The sequence below is a fragment of the Gobio gobio genome, assembly GCF_949357685.1.
Source record: "Gobio gobio genome assembly, chromosome: 12".
NCBI classification, from domain to species: Eukaryota; Metazoa; Chordata; class Actinopteri; order Cypriniformes; family Gobionidae; genus Gobio; species Gobio gobio.
This window is the reverse complement of record NC_137105.1, coordinates 7,260,648-7,274,907: the sequence shown is the minus strand read 5'-3', so window position 1 is coordinate 7,274,907 and position 14,260 is coordinate 7,260,648. Positions and strand designations below refer to the sequence as shown.

The window sequence follows — 14,260 nt, the reverse complement described above, 5'->3', positions numbered from 1 at the left end:
GAGCGTTACATGTTTTTGATGGCATCCTGTAGTTTTTAGGGCACTGACATGCTAATAAAGAAAGTGATGCATAAGAAAGTGACTTTCTCAAACTCTTCATTTGCAATGTGTAGGCGTCTTTATTTGCTTTGTGAACATTTGTGAATTGCTGTATGTACATAGCCCTAATAAAAAGCTTGACAGTGTTTGTGGAATAATGTCCATTTTTGACTTGTTGCTTGTAAAAAGCACAAAAATCGTAAACAGGACAATGCAATAAACGTTAAAATAACGTTTTCCAAAACCATGGGCACGAGACTTACATTACGACACTACATTAAAGTCACTATATAAATGTAAGTAGTAACAGATCTTTTCTTCCGGATTGTGACGTACATTTAAGTGAAACATATCATCGAAGAAAGAAAATGCAGTCGATGGTGAGAAAGGAACGAGTTTAAGCAGACTAAATGATTAGAGATGTCCTGCATATGTCACCAGAGAGAAGTCTGTCATTTAACTGGAAGATTTAACCCTTGATTTGTAACGTGTAGGAGTCTTTATTGACTCTGTGTACGTTTGTGAATTGCTGTATATATACAGCCCTAATAAAACACCTGTAACGTATGTTCAACAGCCTGTAAACACATTTCAGTGGCGTGTTACCACTTGCAGCCACCATTCGGGCCAAGTTACGGATTTACACATTTATGTGTCTCTCTGGAATGTTCCATCGGCCCATTCTCATGCTCTTGTTCTCATTTCCTATGTCGAGCAAGTGTAGATTAATCAATCACAGATGGTCAACTCTCTGTGATGTATTAACTAGACCTGTCTGAACCACCTGACTGGGTCCAGATAACCAGTTAGTTTAAGTTTAAGCAGTTTTCCAAGCAACTCTCATGGATTCTGTGTAGTCCTGGGTAGGGCTGCACAATTAAAGGATTAGTTCACTTAAAAATGAAAATGTCCTGATATTTTACTCACCCCCATCTCATTCAAGATGTTCATGTCTTTCTTTCTTCAGTCGAAAAGAAATTAAGTTTGTCTCCATATAATGGTTTTCAATGGCAACCAACGGGTTGAAGGTCCAAATCCATGCAGTTTCAAAGCACTTCGAAGGGCTTCAGAGGGTCTGCACGATCCCAGCCGAGGAATAGGGTCTTATCTAGCCAAACCATCGGTCATTTTCACACAAAAAAACATTTATATACTTTATGCGCGACTTCTGTGTTGTTCTTCTTCAAGGCGTATGATGTCATCACATCGGAAAGGTCATGCGTGAAGACCCGTGCTGCGTCCCAATTCGCATACTATCCGTACTAAATAGTATTCGAAAAAAGAATTAGTATGTCCCAAATCTTAGTATGTTGAAAAGAGTATTCCAAAGATTCCCGGATGGTTTACTATTTCCGGTCAGAATCCGAAGTGCAGATCGATGCGCACTCTAACGGCTGATATTGCCCACAACCCATTGCGAGATGGACGAGGATTCGATTAGAACTACAAACGCGGATAAAAAGTGTTTAAAAAAACTACAAACATGACGGTTACGCGAGTCTGACGGTTAAGTGGAGAGGATTAGATAAAGTGGTTTGAGTGAGCAATTATCAGTATTTAACCTGACGAAAAGATATTTATTCAATATTATCCACATTATATTTCTCCTTCAGCAGCATTGAGAACTTTTGTAATGATACGTTTGGCCATTAACTTTGCAAACACATGAGAGGAGTCTCTGCATTAAAGACCCACGAAAGGCAGATCAACGAGCGACTACATTTCTCTCCGATACGGTAGGAAATTAAATTGAAAGTGGAGGATTTGAACTGTGACGATGATTGACAGGGCAGTTTAAACGGTGACGGGACGCACTTAACAGAGTCCGTTAAAGATGAAGAAGTAGTACGTCCCAAAGCTTGCATACTCTTCTGCTACACACTCAAAAGTATGTACTTTTTCTTCACAAAAAGAGTACATACTTTTAGGACGTAGTATAAGTAGGCGAATTGGGACGCAGCCCCAGTGTCGAAAAACTCCATCTCATGTTCTCCTCCAACTTTAAAATTGTCTGACATTGTTATGTTACCTTTATTTTTGTAAAGGGCGTTTGATTTAGTCTTTGCACGTTCGTTTTAACACTGGGTCGGCACTTCCTTTCCGACGTGATGACGTCATACGTCATGCAAAAGCAGAACAATGAAGTCGCGCATTTGAGATTAAAAAGTATATAAATGACAGATAGTTTGGCTAGATAAGACCCTATTCCTCGTCTGAGATCGAGTCTCTGAAGCCCTTCCTTTGAAACTGCATAGATTTGGACCTTCAACCGTTGGTTGCCATTGAAAACCATTTTGTGGAGAAAAATCCTGAAATGTTATACTCAAAAAACCAAATTTCTTTTTGACTGAAGAAAGAAAGACATGGACATCTTGGATGAGATGGGGGTGAGTAAATTACCAGGAAATTTTCATTTTGAAGTGAACTGAAATAAAAACAAAATCGTGGCTTAAAGTGATTATCAAATAAATAAAATATATAGCCTACTGTATATGCGCTGCGTTTTTTAAAGTGAAGCGCGGCACTGTGTTCTTTAAATGATGTTTTATTAACAAGGTTTGGGAGAAGCACGTTCAGATAATTGACACAGGTGGAGAGCACTCGGCCAATCAACAATAGGGGTGTATATAGATACGCAGCAGTCCTACCTCCGTTTGTTGACAGTTATCAGCAACCCTCCACCACCCTTTCTCCACACTTTTTACTCTAAACCACTTACATACACGGGGGTGGGTACTCTGGGTTCGCGCCTAATTCCGAGCTCGAAACCCTCCCCCCGGACAGCACGCCAAATACGCATTAAATTACTCTCTAGAAATTATATTTAAGTGCGAACTCGTGAACACACAAGCAGCTCATGCTCATCCAGTGTTTTCAGTGTCTCGGTTCGCAGAATTTGGGTTTGGGTTTGCCAACCATCTTACCAAACTTGTAACGAGAAGCGCATTAAAATCATCATAAAATCAAAAATAAAAACTTGATGGGTTAATGTTTGAAAGCAATTTTTTTGTTGTTTTTGGCCAAATACTTTTATTTTACAATTAAATATTACAGTATAATAATAACTTGTATTAATTATTATTATTTTGTATTATTATTATCATTATTATTATTACTATATAGTCATATTGATATATAAATCGCAAATCTTTAGCCAAATTATGCAACCCTGTAGACAAGCAGAGCAAACCTGGAGCTATTAAAAAAAAGAATTAAAATTTTTTATTTTAAACCAAAATCACAATTTTTATAGGATGAATCGCAATTCGATTTTTTGCCCTTGTCATATGTAACATTAGTCATAAAATGTGATTCTCAAATTTTATTATGTTACTTATTTGATTTTATTGTGTTTTGAAAATAATCTTTGTGGTCCTCACCTCTGCTCTGCTGGTGTCGCTGCTGGTGTCGTCCTCCTCCACGTCTGAAAGACAAACACAGAGGTCAGGTAGAGGAAAACAATGCTAAAAGACAAAACGCGGATATGCATATGCTTGGCTGACGCACTGATTCGCGGTCCTGCTTTAATGTGTCTGTACTCAAGGGGGCGATAAAACTACTGTCAGAATTAGTTGCGTCGCAATAGCGTCTCTTGTGAAATTGCTTTTATTTAATTTATTTGACATATTTTAGTGTATTTTCTGACACATTTCGGAAAGAAAAGGACATTTGAAATCGATAAGACTGACTGAACAAGAGACGAGTGACTCACGTTGCTCCGGGAGCTCGATTCTCCGCCGCCCTCGTTTCTTCCGTGGAGTGGAAGGGGCGGAGTCTTCGTCTGCTCCGGGAGGCGTGTCTGTGCTGTTCGTGTGGGTGGAGTCAGGGGAGGAGTCCAGGTTTTGCGGAGAAACCCGACTGTCTGCTTCACCGTTACAGCCCGCCTGCTTTAAACAGGCCACACCCTCTATTACACGCCCACAACGATCCACCTATCAAGAGAGAGAGAGAACAATGAGAGAGAAAATTACTCAAATGACACAGATAGAAATGTCAGTATGTGTCATAGAGAGAATGGGTGTAATTATGTGGGTGCAAATGCAGCAGGGACTGTCCCGAATTATAATAGTAGCCACATGAAATACACATGAATTTTTGCTGTCGAGTAGGATGAATATCACTTAGCTAAACCATCTTTTCTATAAATCGGTTCATGGAATAATTGCAATAAATATTTCTGTTTTCATTTCTTAGAATTTGCATTAAAACTAATATTTATTTATTTATTATTTGGCCTATTATTTTTGCTACATTTAATTCAATCAGGGTTTTTACAGAACAATTGCAATTTATGACAAAAATATATTTCTGTTTTTATTTCTTAGAATTAGCATTAAATCCAATGATTTACTTATTTATTATTAATAATTATTTAATTATTATTATTAATTAGGGCTGTCAAAAGATTAAACCAAAATAAAAGTTTGTGTTTACATAATATATGTGTGTGTACTCTGTTAATTATTATTTATATATAAATACACACACAAGCATGTATATATTTAAGAAAAAAATATAATTTTTATATATAAAACATTTATATTTATATATATTATAGATTATATAAATGTATATACACTAAATACATGCAAATATTTATTAAATATATACATGAATGTGTGTGTATTTATATATAAATAATAATTAACAGAGTACACACACATATATTATGTAAACACAAACTTTTATTTTGGATGCGATTAATCGCGATTCATCTTTTGACAGCCCTATTATTAATTAATTATTATTCTTATTATTATCTGATTTAGGTTCCCAAAACACCAGTGTGACCATTAACCAACATCAGAGAATCATGAGTGTACAAATGTATCGTAAAATGATTGAAATATAGATTTAAGATATATTATATTTTATATCTAAGGGGTTTGGATGGCAAACAAGTCTGGGAACCCCTTCTATAAATGATTCTTTTTCTATCTTTTCTGCCAAGTTTACATCTGTTATAGCTTCTATACATCTTAAGATTAGTCTTGAAATGTGGCATTTTGAGTATTGTTGGCTTTTGTCATACATAAATTGCTTGTGATTTTCCTCCTTTCTTGCTTCAGATAAAAGCCTGTTAAATGTAAATCTGTAGACACAGACGGCATAAAACACACACAGAGGCGCAGTGACACAGCAGCTAGCACATTAGTGCTAATGGTGTCATAGATCAGCTTAAGATCACAGTTTACAGTTCTTTCTGTATTGCATATTAAAGATGTATTGCAAATGCTTAGCATTTATCTTTTCATAAAAATGCAACTTTTTAAAGTGCCACTTTTATGCTTTTCCGAACATCACCTTTCATGCAGTGTGTAATATAGCTGTTTTTGAATTTAAAAGGTGGAGTACATATTTTGGTACAAGACTACGGGTGCGTCTCAATCAACTGCCTAGTTCAGTAGTCAGGGCACAGATCAGGGAGTCGGCCATTTTAAGCGCTGTCTCAATCACAGAATCCCTCCCGTGCACTAAAACGTTCACTCCCTAAAATGTCCCACAATGCACCGCAAAACCCAGGGTGCATCGATGCTCACTATGTTCCCTTAACGGAAGTTCTGAAGCGTGAAACTTAATCCACGTGAGCCAACTCACTACACATAAGGACCGATAACGACACGCGATATATGTTTTTAAAAATAGAAAGCATTATTTTATTATATTTCAGCATTAACATACATCATCATACAGGTAATGAACACAATCTAGCAAACTTGTATAATTTATTTATGGCTGAAATGTTGCACATATATGTAACAAACAAGATATCAGCTCAGCTGTTGTTCATCAATACCAGTAATGATGTTGTACAATGGCGGAAATAGAGTCATCAATGTCCCAATGTGTAGCGAGCCAGCGTCCTTTACCGTCCTTACCAGTGCCCGAATTCGTGTACACTATATACTGATTCAGCTAGGGAACTGATTGAGACGCACCCTATGAAGACAAAGATTATTTCTTCAAAATAATATGCATTTAGAAAATAAACAAGGTCGTGGTTGTTTCCACATGGACATTATCATCCATCAGTGATGAAAACAAGCAGGAAATCAATGAAATGTTTGCCGGCTGCTGGGACGTCCTACAGCGTGACGCTGTCTGCTAACTTTATGATGAACAATAAAAGTCTCTTTGGTTCAGTATGACGAAAGCTGGTGTGAGTTTTACTGCTGTCTGTGAGTTTATAGATGCCAAACACACTCGCATACACAAATGAACCAGTGCAGTCACACACACATTAGTGCTTTAATTAGAGTGATTGGCGACACTCTTTGACAGCTGCTGATGTCTTTAATCAACAGGTGAGAAACTCTATAAACCTCAAAGGGCCTGCAGGTGTTTCAAACCAAAGCACACACACACACTTTCCCTCTTTAAATGAAGAAATATACTCTGAAGTATGTGAATGCATATGCGTCTAGCCACGCAAGCTCAATCTCACGCATCCAAAATGAGTCGAAACACAAATTGCATTCATTCAAAAGCATTCATTGCGCTTGTGTACTTGTGTGAAGGCTTTAAATCCAAACAGAAACTACATGGATGTTTAAAGATCAAGGAGATGAAAAGGATCAAATGGTTCGGCGAAGCAACAGTACATTAAAGCGGATAGTGAGGCCTGAGGCGGAGGAGTGTGTTCAACATTTATCTACTGAATAAACACTCCGATTCCCACAAGACTTCTGTGCATTTAGATGAAGACACGGCTGTGATGATTTTATTAGACGTCTGTACTATTAGCCTTTTTTCTTGCACTTTCACAACTTTGTTACTAATGATAATGCACAACCAGTCCATTGATATGATATATGTGTTTACTTGGTATAAAATAGTACAATATTCATATTACCCCCCCGGATTTAAAAAGGCAAATGCTTAAGAGTCAATGATTGGGTCATTATTGCAGTGATTATTATGTTTCTGTTATGTTATATGTTTGGCAACAGTTCTTCAACCCTAATTGATGGAGTGTGTAGCTTTTCATTTCTTAAAGGGGGGGGTGAAATGCTGTTTCATGCATTACACTGTTAAAAACTTGGATTCCCATGGACAAAGTTTTAAAAAAAAAGTTGGATGTTTTAAGAAGTATTCGGTCCCAAAAATACTCGGAAAGTTTTTTTTCGAGTATGGGTCTATCTGACGTCAGCAAGGGTGAAATGTCCTTGTACGGGGCCGTACGTGCTCTTCTCCCGGAAGGGCGCACGCGCGCGACCTGAGCAAGAGAGCAAATGCACGCCCATTAACGCGCTGTGCTCAGGCCGGCTGCGCTGCAGTTACAGGACTTCACGAAATCAACAATGTCACCAAAGAAGTGTGTCAGGGCAAGACAACCCTGTTCAGCTTCCCAAAGAACCCAGCGTTAATGGGACAGTGGATGGAGTTTGTTTTTCTGGAGCAGCAACGGAGTTGTGCAAGTGTTTTTGTTTGTTCCCTGCATTTCGGCGACGATCGTTGTATAAACAAGGCCCAGTTCAACTCCGGATTTGTAGCTCGTCTAATGCTGAAAGATGGAGTGGTTCCAGCGATTAAGGTTCACGGTGCATTGAACCGCGTGCATTGGAAGAAGGCGGTGAGTAAAACTGCTTCAAATGTCTTTGATTTGTTAGCTATCGGCGTGTAAGTGCACCTCAAGTAAGTAAACATGACGTGCAAAACCGTTCCGCTTGCTACTGCTAACTTTAAGTCTTTTTAAACCTGGTTTATGACCTCATAAACCATGAGTAAACACACAAATGTTGTAAAACTCGCGCATGACAAGCTGTTAAGCAAATATATACAGTGACAGCACATACCACATATGTGTGGTTGAATCTGATTGATAGTCATGGTTTATTTAGGATAACGTTTTCTTTTCCACATTTACGGATGTCACAGCTATCAGACGCTTTCAACGCAATAACTGCGCACGCTTGTGGCTGTTCGTTTAGCTCCGCCCACACGACACGCCTCCAGCCGCTTGTTTTTTTTTCAGAAAGACTCGGTACAGCCCATCTTTCTTTTATAAATATGATAAAACTAAAGACTTTTCAGAGATATGAAGTATGCAATACTACTCTATAGGTACTCAAAATTTACACGAAATTGACTGAAACTGAGTGTTTCACACCCCCTTTAAACATCCATGTAGGAAGACACATCCTGCCCATATTCCAAGGATGACAATGTCAAGATTCCTCAGGCTCAGATTGTGAAAGAATGGTTGAGAGGGAACATGAAGAATCATTTCCACACATGAACCAGCACCTCTGAGTCCAGAATTTAAAATGATTGAAAGTCTTTGGGATGTGCAGGAGGAGACTTTACAGAGTGCTGGACTCTTGCAATGGCAATACAAGATCTTGGAAATAACATCACAACATTTATTTCCATCAAGAGGTGCATCAATTTTTGGTCAAGATCTTTTGGCCGGGCAGTGTAGTATATACAGTGCAATATAAAAGATGAAAACCACTAACACGTAAGAATCGCCTGTGAGAATTTTTCACATTTGTGACCCTTGACCACAAAACAGTCATAAGGGTCTGGTTTTGTGTTGGCTCTGGTCAAATTGAGACTTGTATACCATCTGAAAGCTGAATGATTTATGGCTTGTTTATGTTTATTTATGGCTTGGACAATATTTGGCTGAGATACAACTATAGAAAACAATTTTTGAGGGTGTAAAAAAATCTAAATATTGTGGAAATCGCCTTTAAAGTTGTCCAAATGAAGTCCTTAGCAATGCATATTACTACTATGTAATAATAAATTTTTTATATATTTACAGTAGGACATCTACAAAATATCTTCATGGAACATGATCTTTACTTAATAACCTAAAGATTTCTTGCATAAAAGAAAAATATAGACAGTTTTGACACATACAATGTATTGTTGGCTATTGCCACAAATATACCCGTGCGATTTATGACTGGTTTTGTGGTCCAGGGTCACATTTGAAAGAAACACAAATGTGAGAATAAATATTTAGTGGCCAAAACATCTGAAAAAAATTCTAGATTCCAGCTCTGCTCACTCTAGACTTTTAAACACTGTTGAAGGAGCTGACAAACTGGACACTTTATGGTGCTTTTCTTTCACTATCCACTCCAACACACATTAAAAAAACAACATATTTTTAGGGATGCACAGTGTGGTGAGGTTGGGGAGGGACATGGGAGGAGCGAGCGGGACCGGTGGTGCTCATTCTCAATCACCCACCGGTCCCGCTCGCTCCTCTCATGTCCCTCGCCAACCTCGCCACACACAGATATTACTATTTAATATAGTGCTGATATGTCATGCATGCCAGATGTTTTTTGTTTTTGTTACGATATTCATGTGCAGACTAGTGATGTCAATCGATTAAAAATAATGGAACATTTTTTCTGTAATTAATCACAATTAAAAATCATTGGATTTTTTAAATATTTTTATCCTGTAATAATTCCAGTTACTCTCCAAATTAATGTAGAAACAACTTAAAGACAGTATATTTTAAATATTTGTTGTAATGGCATCTTTTTATGAATGAATTCCAGTGTCACTGATACTAATACTGCTACTGATGTCTCTCTGAAATATACATTCAACACAGTAAAAATGAAAGCCTGTGTGTGTCAGAACATTCACAGACAGCGCGTTCTCTTTTGTCTTGTCATATGGTTTTAAAGCATTTGCATGAATAAGAGCATGCTGATAATGTAACGCTAGCCAAAGGATGACAGAAAAAAGGGATGCGCATTAAATATTTTTAACACGCTAAACCGAAAAAAAATAATTGCATGCGTAAACAAACTAATTTTGACAGCACTAGTGTAGACACAATTATTTTTATAGCAGCATGTCCCATTCTACCATTTTTTTCTTGTTGAACATCCTGCTTCACTCGCAAATACACCACATTACGGAAGTAAAAAAGCCCGCGAACATTGACTTTAAGCATGCACCTTTAAATCAAAACAGTTCACCAAAAAAAATCCTGTCATCATGTGGTATCAAACTTGCATGACTTACTTTCATTGTTGTTTTCAGAAACACTAAACAAGACATTTCGAAGAAAGTTTTTGTCAATACAATGAATGTTGTGTTGGACCCCATTGACTTTTACTGTAAAACTTTGGTACAACATGATTGTCATTAAATGATGACAGACATTACGGTAAATAAAGCAGATGTGATTATGATCATCCTAATGCTCATCTAAAGCAATTAGCAAGACATGGATACAAACTTACCATCATCAGAGATCTACAGGCTAGTACATCAGAGATCTCCCACAGTCTGTCTCTCACTCTCTCACACACTCACTCTTCACTCACTTCCACCTGGTCATGTGACCACATCTGCTGCAGCCACAAGTTTCCTTTTCCTGTCACTAAGCTTGAGTAAACCTGACCTGTACATCATTATGTTTCTAAACTGTTCATCGTGATTTCAAAATAAGTTTAAACCCTCGCTCCAAGTTTGCATGTTTTGATGTCAACAAATTCCTGTTCAAGAAAAGACATGTGCTGTAGCATTTCTATCATGAAGAACTATCCAACTTCAACTTACGAAAAAAGCGTAACTGGCGCGACGAAGTACACACTAAAAGATAATCGGGATGATTTTGGGCCGATTTCTCCCCTTCCGACAATCCTAGGTAAAGTCCCGATTATCTTATCCGATTTTCCTGTGGTGTGAGGTGTGTTAAGACTGACTGAATTTGCTCGGAAAAACATCGTCGGAGGCGCAAGTTGAGTATTTACGATCTGAAATCCTGACGTGGGTTGGACCCCGAGGACAAATGGGCGCAAGCTCTGGAGATTTTCACGTGAAACGAAACAATACCCAGTCAGAAAGCAAGCTGACGGAAGACTCACCTCCATCTTCACACTGTCTCCAGGGCTTCATCTAAACATATTCCTTTTACCCCCCACACAAATGTTTTGCAAAAAGCATTTCATACACTACACTCTAAAAAAAGGCTCTATATGGCACCAAAAATGGTTCTTGGCTCGTAATCATAGGGGAACCTTTTTAAGTGCTTCAGCGGTTCTTCAGCGGGTCTTCAGAGGTTCTTCACCGGTTCTTTGACTAAGGTGCTATATAGCACCTCTGAAGAACTGCTGAAGAACCACTGAAGCACCAAAATTGGTGCTATATAGCACTTAAAAAGGTTCCCCTATGATTATGAGCCAAGAACCATTTTTGGTGCCTTATAGAACCTTTTTTTTTAAGAGTGTATAAGCGCAAATCTTGCCGGTCGTCCTCCTTGTTTGTTTACTTTAAAGTCACATTTGAGATGTTTTGATGCAAGAGATTTTGCGAGATTTCCCGTGTTCACAGACGGTACTTTGTTATTTGTGAATGGAATCTGTTTGTGTGTGGTCTCTCACATTTTGACAATCTTACAAGAGTTTAAAAATCTTTTAGTGTGGCCCCAGCTTAAAGGTCCTGTTCTTCGTGATCCCATTTTTCAAACTTTAGTTAGTGTGTAATGTTGCTGTTAGAGCATTAATAATACCTGTAAAATTATAAAGCTCAAAGTTCAATGCCAAGCGAGATATTTTATTTAACAGAAGTTCCCTTTCAAAGCCTACAGCGAACGGTCGGTTTGGACTACATCCCTGTACTCCTGCTTTAATGACGTCAGTAGAACAGTTTGTTGACGAACCTCCGCCCACAAGAATACGTGAAAAAGGGGGCGTGGTCTTGTTGCTCCCTCGTGGAGAAGAGGAAATGTTGCGTTCGGTTCGGTTGCGTTGACGCTGTTATTTTCATCCCGGAGTCAAATCACCTTTGTTTGGCCTTCAGGGGCTGTAGTTTGAGCGCGTTCATCTCCCCGTTATGGTAAGAGGTGTGACCTTCCCGGGCAACGTGAGCTAAGCTGCTGTCGAATCACAACACGGGAACCGCTGGCACAATCAGAACTCGTTACGTATTTCTGAAGGAGGGACTTCATAGAACGAGGAAATTCTCAGGCCGTTTTGAGGACAGTGAAAACAGCGGTATACAGATAAGTAAATTGTGTGAAAAATACACTCTCAAGACACATAAAAGGTACTAAAGACGTTGTTACAAAGTCCATCTCACTACAGTGGTTCTACAATAACTTTATGAAGCGATGATAATAGTTTTTGTGCCCCCAAAAAATCTAAATAGCGACTTTATTCATCTTTATTCTTGGTCTCCGACGTGAACTCACGAAGCACCACTTGGCATAGTGCTCAAAATGGTGCTAAAGTGTGCATTTCATGGATACCCGAACTGTGCTCGACGTCATTTTCTCGTGCATGCGTATGATGAAAATGACGTCGAGCACAGTTCGGGTATCCATGAAATGCACACTTTAGCACCATTTTGAGCACTATGCCAAGACCTAAAGCACAATCAATGTACAATTCAACAGCTTAGATACGGCGCGTCTTCCTCTGCTTGTAAACAAAGTTCCTCGCTTCCGAGTCATGTGTCAAAACGCCGGCTCTATTCTCGCCCATTTGTCATGGTGCGTCGTGAGTTCACGTCTGAGACCAAGAATAAATTTGAATAAAGTCGCTATTTAGATTTTTTGGGGGCACAAAAACTATTATCATCGCTTCATAAAGTAATTGTAGAACCACTGTAGTGAGATGGACCTTGTAATGACGTCTTTAGTACCTTTTATGGGTCTTGTGAGTGTAAATTTCGTTGCTGCCAATGGAGGCCTTTCTGAGCCATCAGATTTCAACTAAAATATTCATTTGTGTTCCGAAGATGAACGGAGGTCTTACGGGTGTCGAACGACATGAGGGTAAGTCATTAATGACAGAATTTTCATTTTTGGGTGAACTAACCCTTTAAAGGGTAACTCAACCTCAGGTCAGAGCCTAACTCCACCCACTGGCAATATTTGAAAATGCTGGAAAAGTGGGCAGAACCCAGCGGAGACAGAGGTTATTATAGTTTTGCATTTTTAAATTAGTTTTTATTTTATTATCGTTTTCAAATTTCAGTTTAGTTTAGTTTTAGTTAGTTTTATAAATTGTTTTGCTAGTTTTAGTTTAGTTTTTATTTTGTAAACACATTTCTATTTAGTTTTTATATATTTCGTTTCAGTTTTAGTTTTAGTAATTATAGTTTAGCAGAGTTACCAGAACGAAGTGTAGAGACCAAATGAAGATTTTTAATTTCAGCAAAGTTTAATGTTTGCACAGATTAGAGTTTACTCTTATGCAGACATCTTAAAGGGGCACTTCAGCACTGGGAAGATGAATGTGTATTTAAACTGGGTCATTTATGTTGTAGAAATGTACAATTATTTTTTAATTTGGTGCCTTCTAGACTGAGAAAAGACAGAAAATGTATTTTTGTCTCATGTGGATGAAAGACAACAACTCCCAGAATGCACTTGCTTTCGTTTTGTATAAATTGTATCTTAATTTCAATCTATGTTGTATCAACCAAATTGCCCGGATTTAATAAATAATAAGCAAATAGCCTATAACAGGCGGTGCAGCGTGAACAATGGCTTAAATGAACAACTAGAAAAGAAAAAAAAATGTAGTCAGGGGCAGCCCTAACTATTTATTTCAGATAGACCTATATTTGATCCAGCATGTCACAAAGGGAGTTCTGGGTTGAGCGTGCGGTGCTGAGTGGAATGAGCTTCAGAAGGCGCTCTCCACTGGAGGAAATATTACCGCTCTTTCTACGCACACACTGCAACAGTCACAATATGACCTCATGTATGTTTTAAAAACATAATTCAACACTTTTTAATGGGCCACTTAAAATGTTTATTACAAATAAATTATACAATTTTAAAAATGAATAAAATGAACAAAAATTTGCATTGCATTTGCAATCCTTTGAAATCCTTTGCAGCACCCGCAGCACCCCCACTTCCCGTGCCCCTGCACCACTTAGACATGCTACTTAAAAAAAAAAAAGTAAAACCAGTCAAGGTGTGGATTGAGGTAGGCCTGTTATTTTTATATGATGAAAACAAACTTTGTTTGACGGGAAAAAAAACTATTCCGGTTCTTCAAAGCTTCAAACGGATTCAGTGTTTTCGTTTTGTCATCTTAATTTGTTAATTATTTAAGTGAAAAATATTTAGTGTAGGCCTATTTATTTTATGCTTTTTATTTATATTCTACTTAAGTACAGTAGTGAAGTAGTTCTACTTCGTTACTATACATCTCTGCACGACACGTTACACCCAAAACACCCATGACTCATCAAGAAACTAGGCACAACCTTTTTAAACCATGCG

General features: G+C 38.1%; 1 protein-coding gene across 8 annotated transcripts in view; it reads right to left on the bottom strand.

Annotated features, from left to right (window-relative positions):
- dnmt3aa (DNA (cytosine-5-)-methyltransferase 3 alpha a) overlaps positions 1-14,260 on the bottom strand; it is a 69,873-nt gene that overhangs the window by 37,700 nt on the left and 17,913 nt on the right. For all 8 annotated transcript variants that reach the window (XM_079832035.1, XM_079832036.1, XM_079832029.1 and 5 more), the window contains 2 exons: positions 3,752-3,971; positions 3,420-3,463 (listed from right to left, as the gene is read on the bottom strand). Coding sequence is in view for 6 of the 8 variants with exons in the window: in XM_079832029.1 (XP_079688155.1) it covers positions 3,420-3,463; positions 3,752-3,971 (264 nt within the window). In the remaining 2 variants the exon portion in view is untranslated. The remainder of the gene's footprint in view (positions 1-3,419; positions 3,464-3,751; positions 3,972-14,260) is intronic.